At 44.4% G+C, this 19,946-nt stretch overlaps 1 protein-coding gene across 1 annotated transcript in view; it reads left to right on the top strand.

Moving 5' to 3' along the window:
* Window positions 1-4,593: 4,593 nt before the first annotated feature.
* Window positions 4,594-19,946, top strand: part of SYNM (synemin) — a 31,393-nt gene continuing 16,040 nt past the window's right edge. The window contains exons 1-2 of the mRNA XM_081964804.1: window positions 4,594-5,498; window positions 16,152-16,276. Of these exons, the coding sequence (XP_081820930.1) occupies window positions 4,722-5,498; window positions 16,152-16,276 (902 nt within the window). The 5' untranslated portion in view covers window positions 4,594-4,721. The remainder of the gene's footprint in view (window positions 5,499-16,151; window positions 16,277-19,946) is intronic.

Genomic DNA, 19,946 nt, shown 5'->3' with positions numbered 1-19,946 from the left:
TGCGATTGTTGAATAAAATGCTCCATCTAGAGGCACCCTCAGGAATTGCAAGCATCAACACACATATACACACACACACACACACACACACACACACACACACACACACACACAGAAAACATACAGACAAAGACACAGGGATCTATATTATATAAACATACAGACAAACAGATAGATTATAGTTACACAGAGAGATTATTGAAGAAAGGATAATCTAATACAGGGGCCTCCAAACTTGGCAACTTTAAGATGTGTGGCTGGGGAATTCCAGGAGTTGAAGTCCACAAGCCTTAAAGTTGCTCGGTTTGGAGGCTCTTGATCTAATGAATAAAAGGGGAAAGCTTGCTCGGAAGAAAGATCATTGTCATTTAACAACCCCCATAATCCCTTGCAAGGTGGCGTCTGGGCAACTGAATGGAGCTACCAGAGTGTTTACTGGCTGGATGCCCTTCCTGTCGCAAGTGCGGAGTTTTGTTCGGCAGATATAGTCTCATTGTGCCCAAATCTGCCTTTACCAAGGATCAAACTCACAGCCTTCTGATTGTGAGGCAAAAGCTCCACTTTCTAGGCCACTGTCTCGCTTGGAAGAAAGCTGGTGTTGGAACAAGAAAGCCAACTATTTTTTTATTTCAGTTTATTTGTAGATATTTGTCTATCCCCTACTCAACTGGTCTGAGGCGATTAATCTATTTTAGAGCAATGAACACAAGTTAGCAACAATCACCACAACAGCTCCTGGATGGCCAAGCCAACAACTGTCTGCTAAATGTAGTCTCCCTTAAACAGGGATCTCTTTGTGGATGGATCGGCAGAAAAGCACAGCTGTTTTCTGAAAGGATTATGGAAGGGATGGGGAACCTGGGCCTTCTTATGACTTGTGGACTTCACCTCCCAGAATTGCTGGGAGGTGCTGGCTCAGGAATTCTGGGAGTTGATGTCCACAGGTTGTAAAGGGCCCATGCTGGCTCAGGAATTCTGGGAGTTGAAGTCCACAAGTCATAAAAGGGCCATAGTTCCCCACCCCTGGATTAAGGGCTAATGCTTAGTTGGCTTTGGAGTTGAGCTGCTCCAAGTATCCTTTGAGCCTATCGATTTATTCCACTGGGGACTGCAAACCCATAGCAAGTTTTTATATAAGCCCTCTTTAGAACTTTTCAAATCTCTTTTTCAAATTGTTCAGATGGTAAACGTTGGATTTTTTCCATTAAAAGTACAGCTCAAAATATTATTCTTATGCTTAGTACGTACTGTAGGAAGATAAAACCCAACCGTCTCCTAGAAAAATGAAATATCCTGGGAAATATTGAAAAGGCAGAATATTATATTTCCCTCGATAAGAAATGGAGAAACATGTTTTTAGGCAGGAAACAGACTCACTCTTAGTAGCCCCCACCTTTGTCAATGGGCCATTAAAAGGCCTGATCCAGTCTATTCTACATAACAAAAATCCCCTTCAGCTCCATGGTGGTGGGATTAAGGAATGATAGTATTAGTCATTTACCTATCTTACCACAGGGCACCTGGGAAGAAGCAATGCTCAACCAAACATGGACTCACAACCTAGAGAGCTGCCCCTGCATGTCCCCCATGGGAGTCTGACAACCAATCAGAATACAAGCTCAAGATCAAAGGCCAGAGAGGGCATAAAACCAGGGACTTTCAGCATCTCACTCTCTTTTCTTCTTCATCCAACATCTGGAAGCATCTGATCTCCCTTTTCTGTTCAGGAGCTCAAGCCATGTGATCCTGTCCACCGTTAAACCATCTTTCCAAGCAGCCTCCGTGTTTCCAGTGTCTTTTTCCCCACTTGGAACTGAACCCAGAAGGACTTTCCTTCCAACACTACCATTTTGTCTTGAATGCTTGCTTTAATCATGACAAGAGAAGGCAATTTAACTCTCTGGCCTTGTTGTTACGGATGCTTTCTATTAATAAGGTGACCAACCGTCCTCCTTTAGGGAGGACAGTCCTTCTTTTGTAAGTTCTGTCCTCCCTCGAAAAGTGTCCTCCTACATGTCCTCCTTTTCGATATTTGAAGACTAATCTGTTGCGCGTTATGTGATGTATTTGTATTTGACATGACAATTTGTCAAGGCTCGGTATAGTGCAGTATAAGATGCGATTATGAGACGCATGTGCTCCGCACAGGAGAACTTGAGAGAGAGCGCCGCGTGCAAGTGGCTTTCTTTACTTCTTACCGAAACACGACATGGCACATACGCACGCAGTAGACTCACGGCATGTCGGTAATTGAATGACTCATGGTAATTCTTCCTTTCTCAGCGAATATTCAATTATACAGAGGTAAGTACAATTCATGTTTTATTAATTCATTATCTATTTAATAATTTCCAAATACGTATAATTTTATTTACAAGTTTATACAACCCTGTTGTCAACAGAAGTGTAAAATAATTTAAATTTTAGTGAAGTTTATTTGCTTATGTTATTAAAGTTTCAGTTGTAATAATTAATTTTATTTATTCATAATGTGCTTGCATCGTTCATGTAGCTTTATATTTTATTTTAAATTTTAAATTTCATTTAGGGATGGAAAAATAAAAAAAGAGGAAATGCCATTTCAACGATCAATAGAAAAAGGAATTTCCATTCCTCATATCAAAGAAAGATGCCATTGTTTTCTGCAATATTTGCAGAGGAGAATTTTGTATTGCAGTAGGGGGCAATTCAATGGAAAAGTACTCATTTAAATAATAATTAACAGGCATGTAAGCATAATTACAATATAAAATGTTACAAATGTTTTTATTATGCATATATCATATTTTAGTGTATTATTGTTGCAATGAATAAAATATATATTTTTTATTTACAATATTTTTTTCCAATTTATTTGTCCTCCTTTTCATTGTAAAAAAGTTGGTCACCTTACTATTAAGTGAATGGATGCAGTTGAACCACACAAGTCATTTTAAAAATCTGGCTTCCTCCTTTGAGTTTGCTTGTTGAAAACCAGCTGGGAAGGTCACGAAACAACTATCATAAGCTACAACTGTTATGAACACACGCCAGTTGCCCAGCAGTTGCCCTAAGGATACTGCAACAGTCATAGGTGCAAGGACTGGTTGTAAATCACTTTTCCAAATGCCATTGTAATTTTGAACAGTGACTAAACAAATACTCATTAACTGTGGATTAGCTGTATGCTGGATCCAGATTGATGGATTTTTTCCCCTCTGGATCTAGGAGAGAATTTGAGATTACCCACATGGACTCTGGACAACTCTGTGTGTGTGTGTGTGTGTGTGTGTGTGTGTGTGTGTGTGTGTGTACACACACAGCAAAAGCAAATGTTTTTTGTGGTTTCTTGCAAACAGCTGGGAGTTGCAGGATTGTACCAAGCTCAAAGCTATTAAAGTAGTCTTTTACAGACTCATTTTACAGACTCAAGGGTCAACTAATGCTCATCTTTTAAATCTCTTTGGTTGGTTATTTTTTTAGCTGCCGTGTTAAAGATTGCCTCCAGAACCACATCTGGTTGTCTTTAATAAGTGGATTCTTTTTTCGTCTGTTAAAACAGAAAATTACAAGCCTTATAAGTTTTCCCTCCTGAAATATACAGCAAAAGGGTGATTGCAGTTTATTACTGTAAAATTTAAATGGAATATTGGCTCAGATGGGCTTGATGGAAGACTTTGAAGTTAATCCTTTCTCCTTTCCCCTTGTTAATACTTGGATATTGATTTTAAAAAATGTGAAGATTGGACACTAGAGGGCATCAGATGGCAGTTTGAAAAGAAATGTGTCCTGGGAGTGGCCAGGAAGTTTTGTAATTATTTAATTTTAGTATTGGAATTGGATAGGAACAAACCACATTGAATAAAATTGAAACTGTCTTACAGATAGATTTTTTTTAATATAATATCGTCTACAAGAAAAATATGGAAATAATGGATTTACAAATGGAATTGGATCAGGGGTGGTATTCACTTATTCTCCCTACCGGTTTGCAAATGTGAGCATGTGAAATATCACTTCTGAATTGGATGAAGATTTTAAAATGTAAAAAGATATCCAAATAATAAACCAGCAACAACGTGGATAATCTTTTTTATTGGATTTACAAAAGGAGTTGTCACACAGGAAGGGCAACAGAAGCCTGACAAAGACAACAAGAACTTTGGGGAAAGAGACAAAAAGAATGTGGGGGAAAAACAGATGTTAGAATTTTATTTGAGGAATTTAAAGATCATTGGAAGGAAGAAGAAAGATTGCAAACAGTGGTTTGTCAGACCAAGGTTGAAATCATGAGTTGGTCTTTCTAATGATGCTTCATTGTTCTTCTGATTGGGATGGGACTTCGACTATTTGAAGAAAGGAAATCCGGAGGAATCTCTTTAAATAGAAATGGAAAAGAAACAATAAAATGGGGGAAATTCCATCCAACGTCTTGTCCAACTTTCCTACCTCTCAACTCAACATCTTTTGGGTCATTCCTTTTTCTCTTTTTTCCCCCCGCCCACACCAAAAATCGCTCGGGAACGGAGACTTTGGGTGGGTCTCCCGAAGAAGCCTCCTCAGGAACGAACGCCGCCAGCAGAGGCCGCTGCTTGGCCGCCCGAGCCCGGCGGTCTCCCCACCCTCCGTCCCGTCCCGTCTCCAAAACGCCGGAGCAGCTGCCGGCAGGCCAAGAGCGGGCAGCGCGCCTCGGAGGAGCCGCTCGGGCGGGCTGGGAGCCGAAGAAGGGAATTGGACCGGCCATGCAGCGGGACGAATGGGACGAGCAGAGCGAGCTGCGGGAGCTCAACGCCCGCCTGGAGCTCTACGTGCGGCGGGTGCGGGACTTGGAGCAGGAGAACGGGCGCTTGGCGCACGAGCTGGCCGCCTTGCGCGGCCGGGAAGGGCGCGCCGGCCGCTGGCAGGAGACGGAGCGAGAGGTGGCCGAGCTGCGCCGGGTGGTGGCCGAGCTGAGCCGGGCTAAAGGCGAAGGCGAGCTGGAGCGGGACGCGCTGCGCCACGAGTTGGAGAGCTTGCAGAGGCTGAGCGCGCAACTTGGAGAGCTGCGCCTCCGCCGCCTGGAGCCCGAGCTGGCCCGGCGGCAGCAGGAGCTGGCGGGGCTGTGGGCCGACTGCGCCGCTCTGGAGGCGCTGCTGGAGCAGCTCTTGGCCGAGCACGAAGGGCTGCAGGAAGCGCGCAAGCAGCGGCCGGCCGCGCTGCTGTTGCCTGCCCCGCGCGTCCTCCGGGCCGGGCGCGCCGAGAGGCGGCAGCTGGCCTCCGACTACGAGCTGGTGCTGAGATGGAGCTGCGCGCAGAGCCTGGAGCGCTACGAGGCCGAACTGCGGGCGCTGCAGGAGCTGGAAGGGGGCCGCCTGGGCCAGCAGGACCTGCGCAAGCTGCGCGCCCAGAACGAAGAGAGCCGCCGGCGCCTCGAGGAGCTGTGGCGCCGCTGCCAGGAGCTTTGCGCGCTGGGCGAGCGGTTGGAAGAGGAGCGGCTGGCGCAGCAGGAGAGCCACGGCGCCCAGCTGGCCGAATATCAGGTGGGACCGTCGGGCAGGGCGAGCGAGGGAGGCCGGGGGAGCTCTCCAAGATGCTGGGGGCTGAAGCGCTACCTTAAGGGTCCCCAAACTTGGCAACTTTAAGACTTGTGGACTTCAATTCCCAGAATTCTCCAGCCAGCTGAGAGTTGAAGTCCACAAGTCTTAAAGTTGCCAAGTTTGAAGGCCTCTGCGCTACCCTTTTTAAAAAGCCGGTTGGTCATCGGAAAACTTTCTTGGCGCGTTCCGGGTTTTTCTTTTTTGAAACAGCCGGTAGGAAAAGGTGACTCGCCTTCCTTTTCGGACTTGGTTTTCCTTGCTCAGACCCCGCGAAGCAATCTGAAGTAGTGATAGTATGCAAGAATACAGAATAAAGAGACCTTGAAGGTCTTCTAGCCCAACCCTCTCTCCAGCCGGAGAGCCATTCAGGAGAAACGGCTGGCCAGTCTCTTCTTAAAAACCTCCAGAGATGGGCTGCTTTTTGACAGGGCAACCTGGGGTACCCAATTATGCGATGGAGCCTACTGCTTCCGTTTTCTCCTTTCAGCCCCAATCCAGGACCCTACGCAGGCAGCCACTTTCCCGACAAACTATTTTTCTGTTTGTGAAACATGCGTTTAACACAAAACTCCCATGATGGAGCACTCACAACTTCTGGAGGCAAGTAGTTCCATTGATTCGTTAATAATACATTTAGTTTTCCTCTAATGCTTTCCTTCCTCCAAACATCACATAGATACATATATAATTTCAGGGAATGTTTACACTCTCCTGATAAAACAGGTTAATCTTATTTCCCATTGCAACTCTCAAGAGAGCTAGTGGAGGGAGTAATTTGCCCCAAAACGATGTTCCCGCTGATACCAAACTTTTCAATAAAGCAAGAAATCAGGTTTATACTTTCACAACCTTACTTATGTGTAAGACGTTGGTCAGTATGGGTAATCCTCGACTTATGACCACAACTGAGCCCAACATTTCTGTTGCTAAGGGAGGCAGTTGTTAAGTGATTTTTGTCCCATTTTATGACCTTTTTGACACCCTTGTCAAAAGAATCACGGCAGTTGTCAAGTTAGTGACATGGTTGTTAAGTGAATCTGGATTCCCCATTGACTTTGCTGGTCAGAAAGTCGCAAAACGGGATCACACGACCCCGGGACGCTGCAACCGTCATAAATATGAACCAGTTGCCAAGCATGTGAATTTTGATCACATGACCATAGGGATGTTGCAAAGGTGGTGTGAAAAACAATCATAAGTTACTTTCTTCGGTGCCGTCATAACTGTGAATGGTCACGAAATGAATGGTTGTAAGTCGAGGACTGCCTGCAGATGTTTATTGGATAGTCAGCACTACCCATGGGCCCAACCTGGCCTCTGGAAGCTGTTTTGCATTTGGCCCCAAATGATATGCACTCCGTTGTTATCTAGGCTTAATTGGTTCATTAATTAATTAAGGCCTTTCTCCTCCACTCGTTTCTCTTTGACCAAATAAGTTAGGATTCCAGTTATGGGAATAGAATTTAGAGACTCACGGAGCTGGAGGGGATTTGGAGGTGCTAGTCCAGCCCTCTTCCCAAGGCAAGAGATCTTTGCTTCAAAGTTTTTTATTTTTTCATTTTCATAAGATATAATCTAAATGTATACTGTTATATAACCAATATCTTGTTGTATTATTAAATGTTTACATCAATTCACCTTACCGTCAACTCCCCAAAACAATTATTGGCTCTTGTGCTCTCCATACATTATATTTGTACCTTATCCATCACTTTCTTCTCCCTCTCTCTTCCCGCTCCCTCCCTCCTTTCTTCCCTCTGCCTTCCTTCCCTTCTCTACTTCCCCTTCCTCTCTCCTTCTCCTCTCTCCCCTTTCCACGCCTCGTTTCTCTCCTCCTCTCCCAACCCCCCTTAAGGCAAGAGATCTTATAATATCTTGGACAAATGATTGTCCAGTCTTTTCTCAAGGAATGCCAAGGATTGCCTGTACCCAATATACAGCCTTCCTGCCAGTTGCCCATCCATTAAAGGCTCCACCCTCCAAGAGACACAGCCCATACTGCCCCTTGACCCCTGGAGAAAAAAGGGTAGGGGACAGCTTCAAACTGATTGTCGGGCTCATCTCCCAATCTTTTCTTGGGATATTCATTTACCCATTTATAATTCTGATTTCAATCAACATATTCTCACTGGCAACAATATATTCAATACTGTAGAATTCCAAGCAGAACTGTTTCACTCCACTTTTAGTAAACTTGCTCTAGGCTAATTCTGAGATTTTTGCACTTTTCAGGAAGTAATAGGGTCAAGAAACTAAAAGTTTTACACCGTGTTTTTCAGCCTAGGCAGCTTTAATCTGTGGACTTCAATTCCCAGAAGTCCCCAGACTGGAGAATTCTGGGAGTTGAGGTCCACCATCTTAAAGCTGCCAAGGTTGAGAAAGACTGATTTAAACCATGTGCATCTTAATAGCATGATTAAGTTGTTCTCCCTATACTACAGCTTCCAGGGCTCCTAAATTAATTCTTGCTCGTTTGGTGATGGTGGCAACAATGAGGATCCAGGCCGCATAAATGTTAACCTTTCTGCATCAACTTTAAAATGTGTTCTTTTCCAGCCTTTAAAATTTAAACTGCAATGAGGATTAAGCTTTCATAACTACTTCTCTAAGCTTCGGACTCCTTGCCTAATTGCAGATCAGTGTTTGCCAACCTTGGCAGTTTTCAGACGGGTGGACTCCAACTCCCAGAATTCCCCAGCCAGATGGCTAGGGAATTCTGGGAGTTGGAGTCCACCCGCCTGAAAGCTGCCAAGGTTGGAAAACACTGCTGTAGCTACGTATTTCTGTTACTTTCCCCTTGCTACAAGTCTAGATATAGTTATTCATCTAGCGGATGGGGAAATGAATTCAGCCTGGTAACGTCTTCCATCTTATCCCCACGAAGCAAAACAAAACGATGGGATGGCTCACATTTTGGCTTCCGCTCTCAAAGCCCAGGACAAAATGTTCTCTCTGGGAGAGAGAGAAATGAAGACATGTCACCCTTTCCAACCTCCCCTGTTGAGAATAGCATGGCCAGGTTTAAATTTCACCCAGGGCAGCCTGCCATGACGATTCTGCAGTGATTTTGGCTCCGGGAAAAGACTATGAAATGCTCAGATGGAATGGCAATCATCTGATTTTTTTCCCCAGGCAACCAATTGGACTCAATGTGAAAAAAAACAGGTGTTATGACACCTGTACCATTGAGTGAAAAAGCTGCTAGGAAAGTGTAATAAATATATCTCTGGGGCAGACTGGATAAGCAATATATGTCAGGGTCCCAAGTGACACCCCCAATGAAAGAAGACTCCGCGACTTGAGTTTCCTCCAAGTTCCATTTTATCAGAGATGTCATATTGGCCCATCTGGGAAAACCCGAATCTGAAAGCTTCCAGGTTTTCCCCACCCAAACGAAAGTCCAAGTCCCTGCCCAGCACCCACATGTCCATCACACGGCCCAATCAGGCACCATCCATAACTAGAGATGCCTCCCAGTCACACCACTCCAGGTGCAGGGCAAGACGTCCTTGACTCTCTGAGAAAGGAATGTTATTTCGACTATATATCTCCCATACTCCATATAATTCCCCCTCCCAGTTTCCCACAGCATTGAATGTGGCAGGCCTGAAGGCACAATGTAAAAGATGGCTACCAGGCCTGACAATATATTTATTACATGAATGAAGGCAAATCCACACGTCCCAGGATAATGTTGCAGGATTCAAACTGGGTCAATCACTGGATCATAGGCTTTGTCTTTCAAGCTTTCGGACTTGGGTTGGAGCTCATCCTCAGGGAACTTCTCTCTAGCCCAGGGGTGTCCAAACTTGGGAACTTTAAGACTTGTGGACTTCAACTCCCAGAATTCCCCAGCCGGCTGGCTGGGGAATTCTGGGAGTTGAAGTCCACAAGTCTTAAAGTTCCCAAGTTTGGACACCCCTGCTCTAGCCTATCTTCATGGATTTTCTTTCTAGGTTAGGCTTAACACAGGACACAGCAGGAATCTGAAAGTTTGGAAGACAAAGTCTCTGGTCCCAGTGACCGACCCAGATTGGATCCTGCAGTGGTCATTACACTTGGCTAGCTACTTTCTTAAATATTTGTATCTCAGCTTTATTTTGTCCAACTCAAGAGGTCAAGCCCGATTTTCCCCACAACAACAACCCTGTTGTGAAGTGGGTTGAGCTAAGAGAGAGGGATTGGTCCAAACTCAACCAGCCAGCTTTCATGCCAAAGGTAAGACTAGAACTCACCATTTCCTGGCAATTGGCCGCAAATCATCTAACTGGCTTGCATGCCTGAGGCAGGACTAGAACTCACCGTCTCTTGGTGATTGGCTTAAAGTCACCCAGTTGGTTTTCATGCCTAAGGAGGGATTAGAACTCAGTGTCTCCTGGTGATTGGCCCAAAGTCAACCAGTCAGATTTCATGACTAAGGAGGGATTAGAACTCACTATCTCTTGGTGATTGGCCCAAAAACACCCAGCTGGCTTTCATGCTTAAGGAGGGATTAGAAGTCACTGTCTCTTGTTGATTGGCCAAAGTCAACCCAGCTGTTTTGCATGCCTAAGGTGGGACTAGAACTCACAGTCCCTTGGTGATTGGCTTAAAGTCACCCAGTTGGCTTTCATGCCTAAAGAGGGATTAGAACTCAGTGTCTCCTGGTGATTGGCCCAAAGTCGACATGTCAGATTTCATGACTAAGGTGGGACCAGAACTCACTATCTCTTGGTGATTGGCCCAAAAACACCCAGCTGGCTTTCATGCTTAAGGAGGGATTAGAAGTCACTGTCTCTTGTTGATTGGCCAAAGTCAACCCAGCTGTTTTGCATGCCTAAGGTGGGACTAAAACTCACAGTCCCTTGGTGTGATTGGCCCAAAGTCACCCAGCTGCTTTGCATGCCTAAGGTGGGACTAGAACGCACAGTCTCTTGATGATTGGCCAAAGTCAACCCATCAGATTTCATGCCTAAAGTAGGACTAGAACTCACCGCCTCTTGGTGATAGGCCCAAAGTCACCCAGTTGGCTTTCATGTCTAGGAGAGGACTAGAACTTCTGGTCTGATTTCTCTAGTTCAGCACATTCACCATTGTATCAGTTGGAGTCTATATATGGTAGCTGGAAGGGTAACTCATCCAGATGTGTGTGAACCTCCAGTTCAATACACTTTGGTCTCTTGTTGCACTTGAGGTAACACAATTGTGCCTATGGAAAATCTTAGGGGTGCATCAAACGTCCACTTATTTCACATTTTGCTCTCCCACTAAGTGTTTCTGAGAAACTCCCAGATGAGGAGAGGAGGGAAAGAAAGAGGTATCCCTCTTAACTGTTCCCAAACTCTTGGCATTCAGGGTTATATTGCCTCTGGATTCTCTATGCTGAAAACCTATAAATTCATCTGCTGAAATTTGCTTCTCCTGTTTTACTTCCATTAGGCTAATGGGCATTACTGTGCCTTTTGGCAGCACAGTTTGGAAATTAATTACAAAACAAATATCTTTTGCTTTGTTTTGAATTCCAGGCCATCGGTCACCTTAGATGGCCTCCATGGTTTTATATTGGAAGGGAAAAAAGACTTTTTCTTCATCTTTTAGGAAGGATGCAAACTGCTGCAAAACAACCTTTATGATATCATTATAGTGAAATAGGGCCTTTCCTCTCCTGTGGCCACCCTTTTTAATAAGGCTTAAAGGTAAAAGGTAAAGGTTCCCCTTGCACATATGTGCTAGTCGTTCCTGACTCTAGAGGGCGGTGCTCATCTCCGTTTCAAAGCCAAAGAGCCAGCGCTGTCCAAAGACGTCTCCGTGGTCATGTGGCCGGCATGACTAAACACCAAAGGCGCACGGAACGCTGTTCCCTTCCCACCAAAGGTGGTCCCTATTTTTCTACTTGCATTTTTTACGTACTTTCGAACTGCTAGGTTCGCAGAAGCCGGGACAAGTAACGGGAGCTCACTCCGTTATGCGGCGCTAGGGATTCGAACCGCCGAACTGGGGGGCTTTCTGATCAACAAGCTCAGCGTCTTAGGTGAAAGTTAATTAAGTCAGCTCTCTAGCTCAAATTCCAGTGGCAAACATTTTGTTTCCCTAATTGCAATAGCACGTAGACTTATATACCATTTCACAATGCTTTACAACCCCCTCTAAGCGGTGTACAGAGTCAGCATATTGTCCCCCAACAATCTGGGTCCTCATTTTACCCATCTCGGAAGGACGGAAGGCTGAGTCAACCTGGAGCCTGGTGAGATTCGAACTGCCAAATTGCAGGCCGCCGGTGGTCAGCAGAAGTAGCCTGCAGTACTGCACTCTCACCACTGCGCCACCCTGGCACAATGAAGAATGAAGCCAGCTGTCTACAAAGCCAATGCAGTCCTGGACTCCATCACAGGGGGTTAGAGTTTCATCAAGAAATTCATCAAGAAAGAAAGAAAAATTATTTCATCAAGATCACGAAAAGTGTTAGTACCACTTTATAATGCCTTCGTAAGACCACGCTTGGAATATTGCAACCAGTTTCAGTTGCCATGATACAAAACAGATGTTGAGAGCCTAGGAAAACTGCAGAGAAGAGCAACCAGGATGATTAGGGTACTGGAAGCTAAAACATACAATGAATGGTTGCAGGAACTGGGCATGGCTAGCCTAGGGAAGAGAAGGAGGGACGTGATAGCTGTTTTCAAAAATTTGAAGGTCTGTCACAGAGAAAAGGAGTTCAGCTCATTTTCCAAAGTACCTGAAGGCAGGATAAAAAGTAATAGGTGGAAGATCATTAAAGAGAGATCCAACCTAGAACTATGGAGAGATTTTGTGACTAATCAGTGAAAAGGCTTGCCTCCAGAAGTTGCCGGTGCTCCATCACTGGAGGTTTTTAAGAAGAAATTGGACAATGATTTGTCTGAAATGGTATAGGGTCTCCTGCTTGAGCTGAGGGTTGGACTAGAAGACCGCCAAGGTCCCTTCCAGCTCCTGTTCTTTTCTGTTCTGTGCCATTCCATTCCATATTTTCCTTTCTATTCTATTCCATTCCATTCCATATTTTCTTTTCTATTCCATTCCATTCCATTCCATATTTTCTTTTCTATTCTATTCCATTCCATTCCTATTATTTTATGAACTAAGAATCTTGAACTTAAAAAGTATTTACTCACATGTAAGTACCAATACAGATCATCCTTATTTAGCGACCACAGTTGGTACTGGGAACTCAGTCATTAAGAGAAGCAGTGAAACCACAACTGTGCTTACTGACCGATTTCAGCTTTCCAAGTTGGTAAAGCTTGTAAATGCAAACGTTTGTTGTAAAACCTCCTTTTCATCACCATCAGAACTAGGAATGGCCACTAAATGCTCAACAAGGATTGCCCGTAGGTGCAGGATGAGCAAAAGGAATGGCCAATTCTGAGAACTCTGCAATGACAAGAGGCAGAATTATGCTTATTTGGATGGTCAGAATGCTTTTCATGTGAGTGACATATGGGAGATTGTGGGTGGTTGCAATCCTGTCTTTTCTGTCCCTTACTGTTGGCAGGAGATACTCTGATATTTAAAGACCCCCATTATGTCTCCCCTTAATATTTCCCTGGCTAAACCACCCGAGCCTTTTCAACAGTAGTAACGGAGCCAAAACACTTTCCCTGCTCTTGAGCTAAAGCTCTGGGCACCCGTCTCTTGTCAGCAAAAGGTTGGCAAGATGTTAGCCAGCCCCCTTGCCAGTTCCTACCCTGTCCTCGGTTGTGACTTTCCAAGTCACTGCTCAACAGTGTTGATTTACGAGTGTGCCAGTTGTTCTGGGCCACACGATGACTTTCCTCCCCTGGCTTTGCTGTCCAGCTCACCAGCCATCCACCAGGTAGAATCCTGCAGGCGAGGGAGTCAGCCTGACTCCAGGGTTTTACTAGTGCTTCCGTAACGTAATACTCTGCTCCTCCTCCTCCTACCCAACCCAACTCCCTGTTTGAGCATTCTTCCAAGTTGAACTAATGGGGAACACACACACACACACACACACACACACACACCACACATCAACAACAGCAGATAAATCATGCCAGGGGGGCAGGATAAGTGAAACTGACCGGCTCAGGGGTGGGGGTATCTATGCCCCCTTTGCAAGCTGTGGACTTTAGTTCCCAGAATTTCATAGTTACCACGGTTGCAAAGGGACCATAGTTGTCTAACCCCTGGACTAGCTGAACAAACACGGGGAGGGGGTGAAATGAAATGATTTAAATGGAAAAAGATTGGGAAATTGACAAAATTCTATTCAACATTCCCTATTATCTGCAGCACTGCAGAGGCAACAATTAGAGAAAGGGCGGGGGGAGGAATAGAGAAGGAAGGAAGGAAATTGAGAAATGTTTGAGAGGGAGAAAGGAAGGAAGGAGGAAGGAAGGAAAGAATAGGTCAAGAAGGAAGGAAAGAATAAGAAAGGAAAGGAGGAGGAAGGAATAGGGGAGGAAGGAAGGAAAGAATAGGGGAGGAAGGAAGGAATAGGGAAGGAAGGAAGGAAGGAAAGAATATGGAGGGAAGGAAGGAAAGAATAGGGAAGGAAGGAATAGGGAAGGAAGGAAAGAATAGGGAATGAAAGGAAAGGAAGGAATAGGGAAGGAAGGAAGGAAAGAATAGAGAAGGAAGGAAAGAATAGGGAAGGAAGGAATAGGGAAGGAAGGAAAGAATAGGGAATGAAAGGAAAGGAAGGAATAGGGAAGGAAGGAAGGAAAGAATAGAGAAGGAAGGAAAGAATAGGGAAGGAAGGAATAGGGAAGGAAGGAAGGAAAGAATAGGGAAGAAAGGAAAGAATAGGGAAGGAAGGAAAGAATAGGGAAGGAAGGGAAAGGAGAAGGAAGGAATAGGGAAGGAAGGAAGGAAAGAATAGGGAAGGAAGGAATAGAGAAGGAAGGAAGGAAGGGAATGAAAGGGAAGGAAGGAAGGGAAGAATAGGGAAGGAAGGAATAGGGAGGGAAGGAAGGAAAGAATAGGGAGGGAAGGAAGGAATAGGGAAGGAAGGAGCAAAGAAAGGAAAGAATAGGGAATGAAAGGGAAGGAAGGAAAGAATAGGGAAGGAAGGAAGGAAAGAATAGGGAAGAAAGGAAAGAATAGGGAAGGAAAGGAAAGGAGAAGGAAGGAAGGAAGGAGAATAGGGAAGGAAGGAAATTGATACTCACTTTTTTGGAATGGGTGGAGATGTAAAGAACCTGGTGGGATCAACTGATCAGAGGCTGTGATCAAACAACTGACTACCTGCTATCACAGCGGAAAAAAGGATTGAAATCTGCAAATCTCCAAAGAGTCATTTCCAGGTAACCTCTGCACAGAAACTGCCAAGCAGTTTAAAGCTTTAGTGTGGAAAGCCCCCCCCTCTCCCCCCACTGCAAAGCAAGCCTTGATAAAGCTGGGCTTTGGGTCACATGGCTACAGGTGTCCTCAATTTACAACCTTACGTCTAGTGAGAAAGTTACAATGGCAACGAAACACGTGACTTACGACCGCTTTTCACACACTTATGACCGTGGCAGCCTCCCCGTGGTCATGTGATCAATTTATGACGGTTGCACTGTCCCCGGATTGTGTGATCCCCTTTTGCGACCTTCTGCCAAGCAAAGTCAACGAGGAATCCAAATTCACTTAACAACCATATGACCAACTTAACAACTGTAATCATTCACTTAACAACTGTGGCAAGAAAGGTAACCAAATGGGGAAAAGCCCATCTTAACAACTGCCTTGCTTAGCAACAGGAAATTTTGGGTTCAATTGTGGTCATAAGTTTCTCCCCCCCCCCCCCCGAAAATTCTTTATTTTTTTGTTCTCTTACATACCATTTTAAGTATACATTCACATAATTGTTATCCTTCTTTACATTTATCATTTTTATACATTTATTATTTCCTTTAATAGGCTATAATATACAGTTTGGGTTGCTTCATTTACCATCCCTTCCTCTCATTTTCCCTTTCTTTTCTCCCTCCCTCCCTTCTCCACTTCCTTCCTTCCTCCTCTCCTTCCCCTTCCTTCTTCCCTTACCTCTCCCGTACTCCTACTCTTCCTCTTCCCCTTCTTACGCTCTCTTCTCTTCCTCTCCCTTCCATCCTCCTCTCCTTACCTCTTTCTTCTTTCCCCCGTCTTCCTTTCATTCTCTCCTCCTCTCTCCCTTTCTTTTCTATTGTTATACTCTTTCAAATCTCAGTTCATGTTGCCTTGGGATGGTATTTCCGCAAACCCAAAAATAATATGATATCATTTCTTATTCCCTTACCTTCGCTAATCTATCCTAACTATATTCCCCCCCCTTTATATCTCGCTCTTAAATGTATACTTATATGTTTAATATTTTCTTTTCTGTTTTCCCTTTCTTCCCTCCCTTTTCCATTTAACAGTGCATCTTCTCCCTACTTTCTTTTCTAGTTTCCTTTCTCTAGTCAATCATAAAATCTTCCCCATGTCTTGAAGTACTCTGATTCCTCTTTATCCTTTATTTTCATTGTCAACCTATTCATCTCTGCACAATCTAATATCTTTTTTGTTATCTCTTCATCTGTTGGTAGCTTACATTGTGGTCATAAGTTGAGGATGACCTGTACCACCCAACACTCAAGGTTATTTCTGTGTTTTCAGATGATAATTGAAGCCCTTCAAGAAGAGAAGAGCTACTTGACCATGTCCATCGCAGAGTACCTGAAGGATTACCATGAACTCCTGCAAGTGAAAGCTGGACTCAGCCTGGAAATCGAAACTTACAGGTAAGAATATTTTTATACTCTACGGGAAATTGAAGCCAAGGGAAACAACCTTGGCTACATTTTACACTCGGCCAAATCCCAGAACAAGTTTTTGAGGTTCCTGCTAGAATGAAACTTCTGCAGAATTGGAAGGAAAGATAAAAAGCCTTGATGAATAATAATAGGAGTGGGATTCATCCAGTTCGGTCTGGTTTGGGCGAACTGGATGCTAATTTTGCATCTGGTTCACCAAAACGGTTGTTGCAAGGACTGGCTGGCCCCGCCCACCCCTCCCCTCCCAGGAGTCTCCATTTGGCCTGTTAATCGTGCCTGGTAAGTATAGAGCCCGCGTGGAGGGTGTGGGAGGGCGAAAAACGGGCTTCCCGGAAGTTCCAGAAGTCTGAAAATGGGCCTGTTTCTGGCCTTTGGAGCCCGGGGGGGGGGGGGGGGGGAACACGACCCGTTTTCACCATCCAGGAGGCTCGGGAAAAGCCTCCGGAGATGCCAGATTTACTTCTGCTCTGTGCTACATCTAACATGATCTCTGCAAATATATATCAACTATAAAAAAAGGGATTGTAAAAGAATCTCTGCTCCCTTTGAAGCAAGCAATAATTTTTTCCCCATCTTTCCTTTTGCGTAAGTCAAAGTCCAAATGCTTCTTGTTTGAATAATAACTTTGAATTGAACGAATTCCTCTCCTGGGTGTTGACTTCATAATACAATTCATCCTTCTGAAAGAACCACACATAGCCCTGGAATACTCCCACTTTTTCAAAAGAATAAATTTCAGCCAGACTGATTACATCACAGGGAACAAAACAAGTAAAGCCCAGAATTTAGTTAGGGAAATAATTTAGTTAAATAAGGGAACAACCTTTTTGCCTGGCAGTGGTGATAAAATTCATGTTCAAAGCACACAAGAGGCCGTTGAAGTAAGCAGCCAAATCTCATTGGTGGAGACAAAAAGGAACAAGAGGTTAGAAGTCCACTTCTGCCATATAGATAACCCTCAACCTCAACAATTTTTGAGCCCAAATTATTTGTTGCTAAGTGAGATAGCAGTTAAATGAGTTTTGCCCCATTTTAGCCACAGTTGTTAAGTGAATCACGGCAGATATGAAGTTAGTAACACAGTTGTTAAGTGATTCCTAGTCAGAAAATACGACTTCAGCAACAGTGTGGTCAATGCCTAAAATGCTCTACCCAACTCCATTGTTACTTCCTCAAGCCCCCACAGCTTCAACCTCAAACTGTCTTCTGTGGACCTCGCCCCATTCCTAAGAGGTCTGTAAAGGGGGCGTGCATAAGCGCACCAGTGTGCCTACCGTCCCTGTCCTACCGACCTCATTTATTTATACTCATTTCCTTTGTTTGTGTACTTATACCTGCTGTCTTATACATGTTTGACAAACTAATAAATAAATAAAATAAATCCAGGTCATGGTTGTCCGAAAGATGCTTTTTTCAAGAGGCCACTGGACTTACTTCGTTTTTCTTTGGAAGATGTTTTGCTTCTCATCTAGAAAGAGTGCAGAGAACAGCAAACAGGATGATTAGGGGACTGGAGGCTAAAACATAAGAACAGTTGCTGAAACTGGGCATGGCTGGTCTAGTGAAGAGAAGGACCAGGGGAGACATGATAAGCAGGGTTCCAGGACTTGAGGGGCTGCCACAGAGAGGAGGGGGTCAAGCTATTTTCCAAAGCACCTGAAGGCCAGGCAAGGAATAATGGATGGAAACTGATAAAGGGGAAATTCAACTTGGAAATAAGGAGGAATTTTCTGACCGTGAGAGCAATCAACCTCTGCGACAGAAGTTACCTTTGGAGGTTGTGGGAGCTTCATCCCTGGAAGCTTTCAAGAAGAGACTGGACTGCCACCTGTCAGAAATGGTGTAAGATCTCCTGCTTGGGCTGGGGTTTGGACTAGATGGCTTACAAGGTCCCTTCCAACTCTGTTAATCATCCAAGAAGCTTCTTCAGCTCTGACTGGATAGTGGGGCAGTTGAATTCCATTCCCCACCATCCAGTCAGAGCTGAAGAAGCTTCTTGGATGAGATGCGAAAAGTCTTCAAAGAAAAACTAGAAAGTCCAGTTGCCTCTTGAAAAAAGCACTTTTGGGACAGTTATTAAGTGAATCAGGCTTCCCCATTGACTTGTCAGAAGGTCACAAAAGGTGACCATATGAGCCCAGGACACTGCAACTATTATATTCTTAATTAGAATTAAGTAGCCTGAGGCGATTCGTAAGAACTAATGTTTATTTGTAATACAAGTAAGTAACTAGAATAACAGAACAGTGAACTCCGGTTTGACAGCTATTTATACAGCCGCTGTCAAACCGGCAACCAATCATAAATAGGTCAGCTCCCTCTGGTGACGCCTACTGGTATTGGCCAATCCGGGCGTCTGGTAGGTGTTGAGTGACAGCTTGTGCTTTCTGGCTTTGGACACAACAGCAACCATCATCAATACATGCCAGTGGCCAAGCATCTCAATTTTAATCATGTGCCCACTGGAATGCTGCATCAGTCGTAAATGTGAAAAACAGCCATAAGCCACTTTTTCAGTCCCATTGTACCTTTGAATAGTCACTAAACAAAAAGTTGTAAGTTGGGGACTACTTATGCTGGAATCAGGTTCTTTAATTTTTCTTCAAGGTATTCATCATGCTGATGATTTTGTGTTATTGTTTAAAAAACAAAGGAACCCTTTACACTATAATGTTTATTTGTCCTCAGTGTCATTTTTAACTGACGGGAGAACTTAAATGCAAGCAGGCTTTTTAATTAATTTGGCACTTAGAATAATAGAGATGGAAGGGGCCTTGGAGGTCTTCTAGTCCAATCCCTTGTTTGAGAAGGAGCCTTTCTAGACAAATCCAGTCTCTTCTTGAAAACCTCTAAGTAATGGTGCATCCACAACTTACAAAGGCAACCTGTTCCATTGATTAATTGTTCTCACAGTCAAGAAGTTTCTCCTTAGTTCTAAGTTGAATCTCTCTTTGATCGGTTTTGTGTCCTTTAACTTCCTGTCTTGCCCTCATGTTCTTTGGAGAATAAGTTGTCCCCCTCTTCTTTATGATAGCCCCTCAAATACTGGAAGAGTGCTATCCTGTCAACCCAATCCTTCTCTTTGTTAGGGTACATATCAGGAGTGGGTTTCAAACTTTTTTACTACCGGTTGGTAGGCGTGGCGAGATGAGGGGGTCATGTGACTGAGTGGGCGTGGCCAACTTGAACATCACTCACGCACACTCAGTCACATGACACCCCCCTCACCAATCCATGCCCAACAAAATGGTGGTGAAAGGTTTTGACCGGGGAGGTGGGGATCTCCAGCCTCGCCAGAGCTAAGGGAGTGCCTGTAAACTACGCAGTAAGAAATAAAAAGTTTTTGTCCTCCCTGGCCCCAAGAGACCCTCTGCAGGCTTCAGCAGGGCTGTGGGGAAGGAAAAATGACCCATTTTCCGCCCATTTTTTGCAAAAATGAAGGCATTTTTCCCTTTCCCACAGCCCTGTTGAAGCCTGCAGAGTGCTTCTGGAGTCTGGGGGAAGGCAAAAATGCCTCAATGTTTGCAAAAAATGGCCCTTCTCTAGGACCTCTCTGGGACTGGCATGCACACACCATTAAAAAAGGGGAAAAATTATATTTTTTCAATGAAGATTGTTCTGCATTTGTGTAGAACAG

This window comes from Natrix helvetica (assembly GCF_964273705.1).
Source record: "Natrix helvetica genome assembly, chromosome: 12".
Lineage (NCBI taxonomy): Eukaryota > Metazoa > Chordata > Lepidosauria > Squamata > Natricidae > Natrix > Natrix helvetica.
Note: the sequence above shows the minus strand (reverse complement) of the source record. Positions and strands in the feature narration are given on the sequence as shown.